This window comes from Cetorhinus maximus, chromosome 3 (assembly GCF_964194155.1).
Source record: "Cetorhinus maximus chromosome 3, sCetMax3.hap1.1, whole genome shotgun sequence".
Lineage (NCBI taxonomy): Eukaryota > Metazoa > Chordata > Chondrichthyes > Lamniformes > Cetorhinidae > Cetorhinus > Cetorhinus maximus.
Window position 1 is genome coordinate 27687007 of NC_135881.1, and position 15398 is coordinate 27702404.

Below are 15398 nucleotides of genomic sequence, written 5' to 3' on the forward strand. Positions count from 1 at the left end.
AGATGGACTGAGTCCTCCATCGTGTCTTTCAATCTGAGGAGTGTAATGGACATCCCTTCCTGGTGTTCCCGAGCTTGCCTTTGCAGCTCCAGCAACTGTGACATGACCGAGTCCAGAGGCTCGTCATCTGACTCAGACTCAGCAAATTTCTGGTCTCTAGCAGCCCTCCGAGTGCCGGGGACCTGGCAAGTCCCTGCCTCCACCTGCTGTGGATCAGAAGGTGTGGTGTACTCACCAGATTGTGATACCGAGGCTACTCTAAAGCTAGGTCCCACTGAGGTGTGTGTCTCTGTGCCGGTGGAGGGTGTGGGTGAGCGCTGTGACAGGACTTCAAGGAGGGTGCCTTCAGATTCCCCTTCAGAGGTTTCTTCGGAGCTTGACTGGAATCCCTGGGTCATGGGCTCTGTCGGTTGTTTGGCAGATGTGCCAGTGAAAGCAAGGGGAGATAATTAGTGCATGGCAGTGGCCTGTGAAAGAGGACACATCACACATGGCATGGTTGTCTGATGGATGCTGCACTGCTGGATCCTCACTTGGTAGAGCAGCGCCAACCTCACCATCAGTACAGGACTGGTCCCAGTCATCACCGGCCGGCTGGATGGCTCTGTTTTTGAATTCTGTCAGAATTTTGATTTCCGGAATCCCTCCACCTGTCTGAGACCTTTCCCTCCTGTTGTGAGCCAGTTTGTCCTGCATGGATAGAGATGGGGAGAGTGTATCAGGACACCTGCCAGGCCAGATGGTAAATATGCCTGGTTTGTGTGGGTGGTGAGTGGTCCCATGGACGGGATGAGGACAATGATGGTGAGTGTGAAAATGTGAATGGAGGTGTCCGTTGCGCTGGCAGTGAGTGAGGGCCCTGTGGATGTGTGATGGGTTTGAGTGTGTGAGTTGAGAGTGATGAGAAGAGTGGGTTATCTTGGCAGAATGGAGATCATTCATCCTTTTGCGGCACTGGGTGACTGTCCTCCTCTACAAGGCGTTCGCACTGACCACCGCTGCCATCGCCTCCCAAGCCAGGTTGGTGACATTGCTACCCATCTGCGGCCAGAGCGGGGGTAGAGCACATCCCGGCGGGCCTCCACAGCATCCAGCAGTCGCTTGAGGGACCTGTCATTGAAGCGGGGTTGGGGGGTGGTGGCGGTGGTGGGCTGTAGTCTTTTTTCCTTTGCTGGCCATGTCTCCTGGACAGCAGTGGTGAGCAGGTGGCAATGGGCGCTTTGCTGGCGGCTTCCTTTTAAAGATGGTGGCCAGCGTGATGCGACAGCGGGGTGATGGCGAGCGGGCGAATGAGAGCCCGCCTGCCATGGAAGCAGCATGTTTCTCGGGATTGCATAAATAATGAGGCCGACTCGGAAGGATACGGCGTGAAAACCCGCCATTTTTGTCGGCGGGTAGGACTCCATTTTACCTGCCCACTACCGCACCTAGTGCAATCCTGGGAAAATTCTGCCCAATGTGTTTAAATCTATTTACAGGAAAATGTCACTATGAGCTCAGCGTATTTAAACCTATACACACTTAGTATAGTGCATTTAAATTTATGTAAAGGAGAACGTCACTCAGGACTCAGTGTGTTCAGTGTGCGTACAGGAAAACGTCACTCACAGCTCAGTGTGTTGAAATCCATATAGACGAGCATGTCCTACAGGGAGGACATCAAGTGTGTTCAAACCTAAATTTAGTAAATATCACTCAGAAATCAGTGCGTTTAAATCTATATAATGCTGAATGTCATTCAGGGCTCAGTGTGTTTAAGTCTAAATGCAGCAGAATGTCACTCAGGGACAATGTATTAAGTCTTTTTACAGGAGAGTGCTGCTCAGAGTGAAATAAATCTACACAGAACAATGTCACACAGAGCTCAGTTAGTGTATATAAGTCTATGAAGACGAGACTGTCACTATAATCTTAGTGTGTTTAGATTGAGAATACATGAGAATGTCACTCAGAGTACAATGTATTTGAATCTATATTCAGATGAATATTACACAGAGCTCAGTACTTCAAATTATATTCTGGAGAATGTTGCTCAAAGATCGGTGTGTCTAAATTGATAATAAGGAAAATTTCACTCAATGCTGAGTGCATTTAATCTATAGAAAAACAAATGAATTAAGAGTGCAGGGTGCTTAACAATGTACACAGCAGAATGTCACACAAAGCTCAGTGATATAAATGTATATAGACGAGCATGTCATTCAGCGCTTAGTGTGTTTAAATCCATACAGGGAAATGTCACTCAGAGCTCAGTGTGATTAGATCTATGCACAGGAAAATGCCACCTTGAGTTCAGTGTATTTAAATCCATATACTGGCGAATGCGAGTCAGAGATAAGCGTTTTTCAATCTATATACAGGAGTAGGTCACTCCAAGCTCCATATATTTAAATCTATATACAGGAGAACGTCACTTAGAGCTCAGTATGTTTAAACCTACATACAGGAGATTGCCAATCAGAACTCAATGAGTTGAAATCTATCTACAGGAGAATGCCATTTAGATCTCCTAGAGAGGAGGCAGTCACTTAGCACTGTGTGTTTAAATCTATATACAAAAGAATATCACTCAAAGCTGAATGCATTTTATCTATAGAAAAAGAACAATATGATTCAGAGCTCAGTGTGTTTAAATCTATACACAGGAGAATGGCACATTGAGTTCAGCTTATTTAAAACTGTGCACAGGAAAATGTCACTCAGAGCTCAACTCTGTTTAAATCTATATATAGGAGAATGTCATTGAGAACTCAATGTGTTTAAATCTAAATGCAGAAGTCTATCACTCAGAGCTCAATGTATTTAAATCTATATAGATGAGAATGATCTACAGAACACAGTGCATTCAAACCTTTATTTAGGGAATATCAATCAGAAATCCATGTGTTTACATCTATGTACAGGAGAATGTCACTCAGAGCTCAGGGTGTTTAATCTATATGCAGGAGAATGTCACTCAGTGTTGAGTGTATTTAAATCGATATCCAAGGGAATGTCACTCAAAGCTCAGTGTGCCTATATATATATATCTAGAAGATTGTCACTCAGGTCTCAGTGTTTTTAAATGTATATACAGCAGAACATCAATCAGAGCTCAATGTGATTAAATCCTTATAGCAGGAGAATGTCACGCAGAGCTCAGTATGTTTAAAGCTAAGCACATTAGAATGTCATTCAGTGTTCGGTGTATGTTAATCTATAGAGCACAATATTGCTCAAGAATTCACTGTGTTTAAATCTATATTGGAATGGAATGGAGTCCTTACAGGGTGTAAAGTGTAAAGAAGTGCAGTCGAGGTAGCTGTGGGAGTCAGTGGGATTAGTTGAGAGCCTATCGACAGAAATGGAAACAGGGAACTCAGGAAGGGAAAGGAAGAGTCGAAGATGGACCACGTAAAACTGAAGGGTGGAAATTGGAAGCAAAGTTGATGAAGCTTTCAACTTCAGGGCAAGAGCATGGCACGCCAGTGATACAGTCATCAATATAACGGAAAAAGAGTAGAGGGAGGGGGGCCAGAGTAGGACTGGGACAAGGAATGTTTCACGTATCTCTTAAATAGATGGGCAAAGCTAGGACCCACACAGGTAGTCATAGCAACACCGTTTATTTGGAGGAACTGAGGTGAACTAAAGGAGAAATGGTTCAATGACAGAACAAGTTCAGTCAGGCTGAGGAGGGGTGTGGCCAATGGGAACCAGTTGGCCCTCTCCATTCAAGGAAGAAATGGAGACCCCTCAAACTATCCTGGTGGGGGAATGAAGGTGTAGAGAGATTGAACACCCATGGTCAAGAGGAGGCAGTTAGGGCCAAGAAATTGGAAAATTCTAAAGTGATGGAGGGCATCAGAACAGTTAAAAATATAGACGGGGAAGGCTGGACAAGGGGAGAAAAAATGGAGTCAAGGTAGGAAGAAATCAGTTCAGTGGGGCAGGGACAGCCTGAAACAATAGGTCTACCAGGGCAGTCCTGTTTATGGATCTTAGGAAGGAGGTGGAAGCGGACTGTACGGGGTTGGGGAACTATGAGGTGGGAAGCCATGGAGGAATGGTCACTGGAGGAAATGAGATTAGTGACTGCTCAGGAAACAATGGCTTGATGTTCGGCGGTAGGGGGGGGTCATGGTCCAGAGGGAAGTAGGAGAAAGTGTCAGAGATTTGGGACTCCACTTCTGCAAGAAAGAAGTCAGTCCACCAGACAACAACAGTGCCCCCACTTCGTCAGCAAGTTTGATAACAATATCAGGATTAGACCTGATAGAATGGAATGTAGCAAGTTCAGAAGGACACAGGTTAGAGTGAGTGAGGGGAGAATGATACAGGTGATGTTGTGGTGGGAGTCCTTAATGAAAAGATCAAGAGTGGGTAAGAGGGCAGAGTGAGGGGTCCAGGTGGAGGGAGAATACTGGAAATGGGTGAAACAGTCCATTGATCAGGGGAGGACTCCTGGTCAATGAAGTGGGCACGCAAATGAAGACAACAGAAGAAAAACTCAATATCATGCCGAGCTCGAAATTAATTAAGGTGGCGGCGTTAGGGGATAAAGCTGAGCCCGTTGCTAAGATCAGATCATTCAGCGTCAGAGGGGAGGGAAGGTCAGCGGGTATCGTGAATACATGGCAAGGGTTGAGAGTAGTAGAAGGGGTGGGGTCAGGGAAAGTGAAGGGGAAGAGAGATCTGGAGCGGCTTTGGTACCCGCGAATTGTTGGAGCTTGCAATCCCTAACATCAGAAAGAAAGAGAAAATGTTTTCTCTTGAAGCGTCAGGTGAGTCTGCGAAGCATGAAATGAAACTGCGGAGCAGGATAGGTTTGAGATAGAGTGAGTTGGAGCTACTTTTAAGAGAAAGGTGAATATTGTTCACGTAGCAACACATGGCACTGAGTGTTGATCTAAGGTTGTGATGTGAACAGCAGTCTGAGGAACATCACTCAGAGCTCAGTCTGTTTAAATCTATAGAGGAGAATGCTAGTAAGAGCTCAGTGTGCTTAAATTTATATACAGGAGAATGTCATAGAAAGTACGGTACATTTAAAACTATTGAGGAGAACATCACTCAAAGCTCTGTGTGTTTAAATGTATGTAGAGGAGAATATCACCTGGAAGATAGTGTGGTTAAATCTACAGAGGAGAATGCTAATCAGAATTCAACGTACTTAAATCTAAACACATGAGAATTTCAATAAGAGTTCAGACTATTAAACAGGAGAATGTCACTCAGAGCATTCAATGTATATACAGGAGATTGCATCTCAGAGATATGTATATTTACTCTATACAGGACAATATTACTCAAAGCTCAATGTATTTGAAGATATATGCCAGAGGAGGTCAGTCAAAGCTCATGTGTTTAAATGCAAATAGGAGGATGTCACTCAGTTCAGTGTGTTTAATCTATATACAGGAGAATGTCAGTCAGAGTTAAGTGCATTTAAAACTATACAAGGGAGAGTGTCAGTCAAAGATTAGTGTGATTAAATGTATATACAGGAGAATATCCATGAGAACTCAGAATATATAGAGTAAATATAGAAGCATATCACTCAGACCTCAGTGTGTTTAAATCTATACATAGGAAAATGTCACTTAGCCCTTAGTGTGTTTAAATCTGTATACAGGAAACTGTCAATCAGAGCTCAGTGTGTTTAAATCTATTGACAGGAGAATGTCACTCAGACCTCAATGTGTTTAAATCTATGCACAGGAAAATGCCACTTAGCCCTTAGTGTGTTTAAATCTGTATACAGGAAACTATCAGTCAGAGCTGAGTGTGTTTAAAGCTATTGACAGGAAAATGTTACTCAGACCTCAATGTGCTAAATCTATGTACAGGAGAATGTCAATCAGAACTCAAGTGTGTTTAAATCTATTGACAGAAAATGTCAATCAGAGATTAGTGTATTTAAATCTATATACAGGAGAATGTCACTCAGACCTCAGTATGTTTAAATCTATATACAGGAGAATGTCACTCAGACCTCAGTATGTTTAAATCTACATACAGGGGAATGTCACTCAGACCTCAATGTGTTTAAATCTATATACAAGGAGAATGTCACTCAGAGCTCAATGTGTTTAAACTATATACAGGAAAATGTCACTCAGAGCTCAATGTGTTTAAATCTATAAACAAGAGAACGTCACTCAGAGCTCAGTATGTTAAATCTATATACAGGAGAATGCCACTCAGAGCTCAGTGTGTTAAATCTATATGCAAGAGAATGTCAATCAGATCTCAGTGTGTTATATCTATATACAGGAGAATGTCAACCAGACATCAGTGTGTTTAAAACTATATACAGGTGAATGTCACTCAGAGCTCAGTGTGTTTAAATGTATATACTAAAGAGTGTCAATCAGAGCTTAAGGTGTTAAATCTATATACAGGAGAACGTCCTTCAGAGTTCAGTGTGTTTATAATTATATACAGGAGAATGTCCCTCAGAGTTCAGTGTGTTTATATCTATATACAGGAGAATGTCCCTCAGAGTTCAGTTTCATTTAATCTACGAAGTGGAGAATGTCCGATGGAGATCAGTCTGTTTAAATGTATAAAAAGGAGAATGACACTGAGCGCTCAATGAATTTAAATCTATAGGCAGAAGGATGTCACTCAGAGCTCAGTGTACTTAAATCTGAATATGGGAGAATATCCCTCAGACCTCAGTGCATTTAAATCTGTTTACTGGAGAATGTCACTCAGAGCACTGTGTGCGTAAATGCTTAAACAAGAAACTATAACTCAGAGATATGTGTATTTAAATCAAGACAGGAAAATGTCACTCAGAGCTTAATGTATTTGAAACTATACACATGAGATTAACGCTCAGAATTCAGCACATTGAAATTTAATTAAACTATAGCATTACTCCAAGCTCAGTGTGTTTAAACTTATATACAGGAGAATATCGCGGTTAGGACAATGTGTTTAAATCTATATACAGGCGAATTCAACTCAGAGCTCAGTGTGTTTAAAACGATTAAAGAGGATGACTCTCAGAACTCCGTGCATATAAATTCCAAGAAATACAAGAAGTCCCTCAGGCCTCCATGCCTATAATCCCCCAAAATACAAGAATGTCCCACATAGCTCAGTGCGTTCATACCTATATACAGAAGAATGTCAATCACAACTCTGTGTGTTTCTATCTATATACAGGAGAATGTCACTCACAGCTCAGTGTGTTTATATCTATATACAGGAGAATGTCACTCACAGCTCAGTGTGTTCATATCTATATACAGGAGAATGTCACTCACAGCTCAGTGTGTTTATATCTATATACAGGAGAATGTCACTCACAGCTCAGTGTGTTTATATATGTATACAGGAGAATATCACTCACAGCTCAGTGTGTTTATATCTACATACAGGAGAATGTCACTCACAGCTCAGTGTGTTTATATATGTATACAGGAGAATATCACTCACAGCTCAGTGTGTTTATATCTATATACAGGAGAATGTCACTCAGAGCTCAGTGTGTTTATATCTATATACAGGAGAATGTCACTCACAGCTCAGGGTGTTTATATCTATATACAGGAGAATGTCACTCACAGCTCAGTGTGTTTATATCTATATACAGGAGAATGTCACTCACAGCTCAGGGTGTTTATATCTATATAAAGGAGAATGTCACTCAGAGATCAGTGTGTTTATATCTATATACAGGAGAATGTTACTCACAGCTCAGTGTGTTTATATATATATACAGGAGAATGTCACTCACAGCTCAGTGTGTTTATATCTATATACAGGAGAATGTCACTCACAGCTCAGTGTGTTTATATCTATATACAGGAGAATGTCACTCACAGCTCAGTGTGTTTATATCTATATACAGGAGAATGTCACTCACAGCTCAGTGTGTTTATATCTATATACAGGAGAATGTCACTCACAGCTCAGTGTGTTTATATCTATATACAGGAGAATGTCACTCACAGCTCAGTGTGTTTATATCTATATACAGGAGAATGTCACTCACAGTTCAGTGTGTTTATATCTATATACAGGAGAATGTCACTCACAGCTCAGTGTGTTTATATCTATATACAGGAGAATGTCACTCACAGCTCAGTGTGTTTATATCTATATACAGGAGAATGTCACTCACAGCTCAGTGTGTTTATAACTTTATACAGGAGAATGTCACTCACAGTTCAGGGTGTTTATATTTATATACAGGAGAATATCACTCAGAGCTCAGTATACAGGAGAATGTCACTCAGAGCTCTGCATGTTTATATCTAAATACAGGAGAATGTCATTCAGAGCTCTGTGTATTTATATCTAAATACAAGAGAATGTCACACGAGCGCTGGGTGTTTATATCTATACACAGGAGAATGTCGCTCACAGTTCAGTGTGTTTATATCTAAATACAGGAGAATGTTACACAGAGCTCTGCGTGTTTCTATTTATATACAGGAGAATGTCACTCAGAGCTCTGGGTGTTTCAATCTACATACAGTGGAATATCACTCATTTAAACCTATATTCAGATGGATGTCAGTCGAAGATCCATGTATTTAAATGTATTTTTTTAAATTCGTTCATGGGATGCGGGCGTCGCTGGCTAGGCCAGCATTTATTGCCCTTGCTCAGAAGACATTTAAGAGTCAACCATATTATTGCAGATCTGGGGTCAGATGTAGGCCAGACCAGGCAAGGACAGCAGATTTCCTTCCCGAAAGGACATTAATGAACCAGATGGGTTTTTACAAAAATTGAAAATGGCAACATTAGACTTGATTCCAGATTTTTACTGAAATCAAATTCTACCATCTGCTGTGGTGGGTTTTGAACTTGGCTCCCCAGAACATTATCCTGGGCAATCAAGGAGGCAGCGCACCACCACCTTCACAAGGGCAACTAGGGATGGGCAGAGCTCAGTGGGCAGGATTTTTTGGACGGCGGGGTTTTCCCGGCCTGCCACCTGAAGAGTTGGTGAAAACCCATCCCCGCCGATCACAGTGGGGGGCATTTATTTGCTGGAGAGGGGGATTTCCGTCCCTCCCTCAGGTAAAATTCCTGCCTCACAGAGCTGCTGGCCAATTTGATTGGCTGGCAACTCCTGCGTCCCAGCAGTGCCAGCGGCAGCAGTGGTCAAGGCTGGTACTACGAGCAGTCCCCAGATTCCAAGGCCTGGAGTCCAGGGCCCAGGAAATGTGGTCTTATGGCGGGAGGGGTATATGAGGCCCAGAGAGGGGGTGGCTGGGGGTCTTGATGGAGAGTCCAGGGGTGCAGGGGGTCACCTGTGGGGTTGGAGGGGTTGTGGGGAAAGGGGGCCCAGGAGGAAAGTGTCTCATCTTTCTCTCCCGAGGCCTGGGCAGGTTTTCCTCCAGGCCCCTGAATTTTTTTTTTTGTTCATTCGCAAGATGTGGGCGTTGCTGGGAAGGCCCATCCCTAATTGTCCTTGACACTGAGTGGCTTGCTAGACCATGTCAGAGGGCAGTTAACAGTTAACCATTGCCATGGGTCTGGAGTCTCATGTCAGCCAGACCAGGTAAAGATGGCAGATTGAATCAGATGGGTTTTTAACAACAATCATCAATGATAGCTGCATGATCAGCATTACTGAGACTATATTCCAGATTTATTAATTAATTAACCAGATTTGAACTCATGTCTCCAGAGCATTAGCTGGGTCTCTGGATTACTAGCCCAGTGATATTACCACTGCACCACTATCTCACCCAAATTCCTCCCTCCAGCCTCAAAATTGAGGCTGGGCAGAAAGTGGCTCTTAAGTGGCCAATAATTGGGCATCAGTTAGGGCATAAAAAGTCTAATGATGACTATGAAACCATTGTCAATTGTTGTAAAAACCCATCTGGTTCATTAATGCTACTGTCCTTACTTGGTCTGCCTTACATGTGACTCCAGATCCACAGCAATGTGGTTGACTCTTAACTGCTCTCTGAACAAGGGCAATTAGGGATGAATAATAAATGCCTAGCCAGTGATGCCCACATCCCATGAATGGATAAAAAAACAATAGAGTAAAAGTGTTATTTAGAGATCCACATATTTTAACCTATAGAGGACAATGCCAGTCAGAGTTTTGTGTGCTTATATCTATATACAGGAGAATGTCATGTACAGCTCGGTGAGTTTAAATCTCAAGGAGAATGTCGTTCAGAGCTCTGTGTCCTTAAATATATAGAGGAGATCATCATTCAAATTCAGTGCATTTATAACTATAAACTGGAGACTATCACTCAGAGATCAGTGTTTCTAAATCTATATACGGGACAATGTCCCACAGTGCTCATTGTATTAAAATCTATATACAGGAAAATATCACTCAGAGCTCAGTGTGTTTAAATCTATGTAAAGGTGAATGTCACTCAGAGCTCAGTGTGTATAAGCCTATATGCAGGAGTATGTCACTGAGAATAGAGTGTGTTTAAATCTATATAAAGGAGAATGTCACTCAGAGCTCTGTGTGTTTAAATATATGTGCAAGAAAATGTCACTAGGAGCTCAGAGAGATTAATTCTATACACAGGAAAATGTCCTTCAGAGCTCAGTGTATTTAAATCTACAGACAGGAGTATATCACTCAAGGATTGTGTACTTAAATGTATATACATGAGATTTGTGTTCAGAGATCAGTAAATCTATATCTAATAGATATTACATACAATATGCATAAATTTATATGCCTCTATGTGCAGGTTTACAGGGAGAAAGCAGGAGAATAGCACTAGGTGAAATGCTCATTCAGAGAGCTGGTGCAGACAAGATGGGCCAAATGGCCTCCTTTTGTGCTATAACAACTCTGAGATTCAAAGATATGTGTATTTAAATCTGTTTAAATCTATATATAGGAGTGTTACTCAGAGCTCAGTGTGTTTACATTTATATACAAAAAAATGTGACCCAAGCTTCATGTTTTTAAATCTGTACACAAAAGAATGTCACTCAGTGTATTAAAATTGACATAAAGGAGAATGTCACTTAGTGCCCTGTGCATTTATATCTATATATAGGATAATGTCACTCCTTAATTCAGTGTGGTTTAAACCTATACACAGACGAATGTCACCCAGAGTTCTGTATATTTAAATCTATATACATAAGAATGTCATTTAGCGCTCAGTTATTAATATCTATATAGAGGCGAATGTCACTCTGTGCTCAGTGTACTTATGCATTGTTTGGAAGCCTGAAATCGTTTAATTATACATGAAAATTCTATGTATATAATTATTTCAAATGTTTAATTGTCCTTTGTTCATCTGTGTTTTCGCTTTCATGTTTTGTTCTATAATTTACTTGATCTCTGGAACTAATAATTTTCAGGATGTTGCATAATAGGCAAGAAAGCATATTTCTTTACATTTATGACATGTTCATCTTTTTTGTTAAAGGCTAATTATTGTTAGCTGAATTGATGTGCTGTGGTTTGATACAGTGATGAGGAGGAATTGTTTCCATTGTCTGAAAGTAGGTAATTTAAAAAAAAATTTCATAGGATGTGGGTGTTGGTGGCTGGGCCAGCATCTATTGCCGGTCCCTTGAGAAGGTGGTGGTGAGCTGCCTTCTTGAACTGCTGCAGTCCATGTGGTGTAGGTACACCCACAGTGCTGTTAGGGAGGGAGTTCCAGGATTTTGACCCAGCAACAGTGAAGGAACGGCGATATATTTCCAAGTCAGGATTGTATGTGGCTTGGAGAGGAACTTGCAGGTGGTGGTGTTCCCATGTATCTGCTGCCCTTGTCGTTCTAGGTGGTGGAGGTTGCAGGTTTTTTTTAATCAGAGGATACTGATAGAAGGTGGTTGACAATGGAGCCAGTGGTGAGATGAGCTTTTTTTTAAAAACACAGTTTGTTATGATTTGGAATGCACCAACTGAAAGGCTAGTTGAAGCAGATTCAATGGTAACTTTCAAAAGGGGAATTGGGGGATAAATAGTTAAAGGGGAGAAAACTGAAAGACTCTTTCAAAGAGCCAGCATAGACAAGATGGGATGAATAGCTTCCTTCTGTGATTTAAGATTCTATGACATTACCCTATCCGTGCCAATGACACCTCATGGATATAAAGATGACTACCTTAAAAATAAAGTCTTCACCATTAGAATGATTAGGGCTATTTTCTGACTGACAACAGAACAAAACTTCATTAGTGACTGATTTTATATTTGAAGTGAGATATGGGTTTTGCTTTTTAGTAGATGCTTTGAATAAAACTAAAACTATATATTGTGCCCTGCTACACTGAGTTATGGGGGAGGGATTAACTTTGAATTCCATTTCAGGAACATCACTGTGTTTTAGATCAATTGTTTGACCATTCATAATTGGCTTGTACCAGCATATGTGCATCAACACACGGTGAATAATGGACAGGCGATTGACTTCTCTTGCACTGCTTTCAAGAAAGGCAGGAACTAATCTTATCCCCACCCACCCCTCATAAGGGCTGTGAGAAAAGATATGAGGAGAAGTACTAAGTTCAGGGTGAGTGATTACCAGTATCATGTGTCCTGTAGAGATGTCCATGTTGGACTGGACCGGCTCCTCACACCAGGAAGAGGTGCTGCTCCGTGTGGATGGGCTGTGCTGTGCGCCGTCACTGAACTGAGAGGAGACGCTATTGATGCGGGAGGCGTGAGCAGGCTCTGGGCGTTCAGATATCTTGACAGCCATACGCTGGCGACAAAGCTCCTAGATCAGAGGGAGAAAAAAGAACAAGTTGGAAATAATCCAAAGTTTTTAACAACAGCCACTGGGGGAGTGGGCGGGTTGGGGGTTGGGGTTCTGTCTGCGCTTTCAAGATAGGCTTGATTGGGTTTGTGTGAGAAAGGGAAGTGAGATGCTGGCCATCAATCTGCAGTTTTCTCTCCCATCTCCCAGCTCATGTCTAGAAGTCACACTGTGAAATATTCATCAAGTGTTTGCATGCCTAGGAAATCAAACCAACTTTATTCAGTCCCTGGCTGGTTGTTATTACTTAATATAAAACAGAAAACGCTGGATACTCAGCTGGCCAGGCAGCATCTAACAGAGTTAACGCTTTAGGTTGGTAACCTTTCACTCTAGATCTCTGACCTGAAACATTGGGATAGATATTGGATAGGCTCCTTTTTTTGGGCACAGGGATCATGATTCACAACCAATGCTGCCAGCCTCATACTCACCTCTCATTGCTTCCACATATCTCCAGCTATTCAGCTATGGCAGGTACAGCACCCAAATGCATTACCATACAAACTCTGACATTCTGCCTTCTCTTTTGCAGGATAAGATGGCACACAATAAAAAGAAGCAGAGCAGAGCTTGTGGGGAACAAGTACACCTACATCTACAGATCCCTATGGAGGAGATGGGTCTCAGCATCATGGTGTTGGCTGCGACAGACCCGCAGCATCTGAGATAACTGAGAATGTTGAGGATGATGGCATGTTTCTGCCTTATACCCTGCTCACCCTCATTCTGCTATCTGGCATGATGACCCAGCTGCTGCCTGTGGAGTGTTTTTGGAGATGTTTGGTGAGTTCCTGGATTTGCCAGAGGGTGTTGCTACCTTGCATCCTCATGGAGGAGGACCAGAGGAGTAGCCTGTTCACAAGCCAGCAGCAATTGCACTGCCTCCTGACAGGGAAATGGAGTTATTCTTTAAATAACACTAGTATAGGACTACCCTGCAGCTTCAAGCTTGTTGTTTGCTGAGTGAACAATTAAGAGGCTACCTGCACATTTGACGAGGAAATTTGGAGATCCTGGCATGTCAGCTGGTTCAGCTGTGTGATGTCAGGTTAGCATCTATTCAAGGTCTCCCAGCACATGCCAGACGTACGGAAAGCAGCCATGACCCAGGAAACAGAAATTAGCCTCCGTGACACTGCTCGAGGTCATGCCTTGACGACAAATTTCTCGTCCATTAACTCTGTTTCTCTCTCTCCACAAACTGTAAGGAGCAGCTGGGTTGTCCCGAAATTCTTAAATAAAACCTAATAAAGATGAGCCCTTTTTTTCAGAGGGTACAACTAATAAAGGAAACTTATTAAGTTAAATAAAAACACTACATCTAGTGTCCAGTATACCCTCCAGTGATTATACTTCAAAAATTACTTCAGCGGCTGACACATCCGGTGATCATGACCTGCTGAACGTTTCCACTAACATACGAACACACGGAATTAGGAGCAGGAGTAGGTCACTCGGCCCCTCGAGCCTGCTCCCCCATTCAATAAGATCATGGCTGATCTGAATGTAACCTCAACTCCCCCACATTCCTGCCCACTCCTGGTATCCTTTCACCCCCTTGTTAATCAAGAATCTATCCAGCTCTGCTTTATTTATTGTTTGCAGCGTCCAGATTATTTCTCCTTTATCAAACATGTTTCGTTTGAAGGCATCGGTCGGGGTTTTCCGGCCCTGTCGCGGGCGGGACCCACCGCGGGTGAGGCGGAAAATCCCGCCCCTTGACTCTTTCGCTCCCTTTCATTCCTGTTCCCTACTCCGATGCCCTTCCCATGATAGGTAACATCCCCATCCAAATTTGGGAGCCTGAAAGGGGGCAGGGCGGAGGCAAGTCCGTGTTTGGGCTTCCGCGCTTTTGCAGCCGGTTGCTCGAAAGCGCGAAAGACCAGCCGGGGGAAGGGGGTTAGGTCTCTTCTTCGGACAGACGCCTAACCTGCTGCTCAGCACAGCTAAGATTGGCAACTCACAGTGCGGAGGGTCATGGTTGGAAACGCACACCCTACCCGTGTGGCATGTTGGGCCTACTGGAATAGCAACAACTGGACACAGCCTGCAACCTTCACTCTGATTTTTAAAAAAATGGTTTGGAATAGTTCAGCTAATTTTTGGCGGAGTTTCATCTCCCTGTTAAAACCCATCAGATAATCAATCCAGTGTCAGGAGTATATTAGACCATTTATAAGATAAAATAAAACGATGGCAGTCATCCCTCCAGGCAACGTAATAATGGCTGGCATCGACACCATTTATTTTGCAGTGCAAATCAAAGATTCTTAGATTGGCTCCATTTGCTACAGAGTTGTCAAATGATTGGTGATACTTTACTCTTGAAGCACCAAGGGGATGAAACACTGCATGTTCAAGAAAGTATCTGGAAAAGAGTTGAACTCAGCACCTAATACTTCTGTGATATTATTTAAATAAGAGACTGTGGATCATAGCGATGGTGTCACTATTGTTACACCCTGTCCCATGGGGCCTTTCTTGAGTAGATAACGATTGTAGCGGATGTCTGCCGATGGGTTCGATTACATGTTGGATCTACTGTCCTGGGGTCTGATCGGCTTTGCTTTCATACCAAGGAGTTCCAGAGCTTGGGCCCCAGGTAGCTGAAAGCACAGCCACCCATGATGGAGTGACTAAAATCAAGGATACTCACAAGTCCAGGATTGGAGGAGTGCA

General features: G+C 42.6%; 1 protein-coding gene and 1 long non-coding RNA gene across 3 annotated transcripts in view; one reads left to right on the forward strand and one right to left on the reverse strand.

Moving 5' to 3' along the window:
• The window catches only part of LOC144676939 (uncharacterized), a 191670-nt gene that overhangs the window by 133965 nt on the left and 42307 nt on the right, over window positions 1–15398 (forward strand). The gene's annotated exons all lie outside the window — the stretch shown is intronic.
• Window positions 1–15398, reverse strand: part of ptprn2 (protein tyrosine phosphatase receptor type N2) — a 1029555-nt gene that overhangs the window by 97399 nt on the left and 916758 nt on the right. For both annotated transcript variants that reach the window (XM_078537232.1, XM_078537231.1), the window contains exon 14: window positions 12483–12677. In XM_078537232.1, the coding sequence (XP_078393358.1) occupies window positions 12483–12677 (195 nt within the window). The remainder of the gene's footprint in view (window positions 1–12482; window positions 12678–15398) is intronic.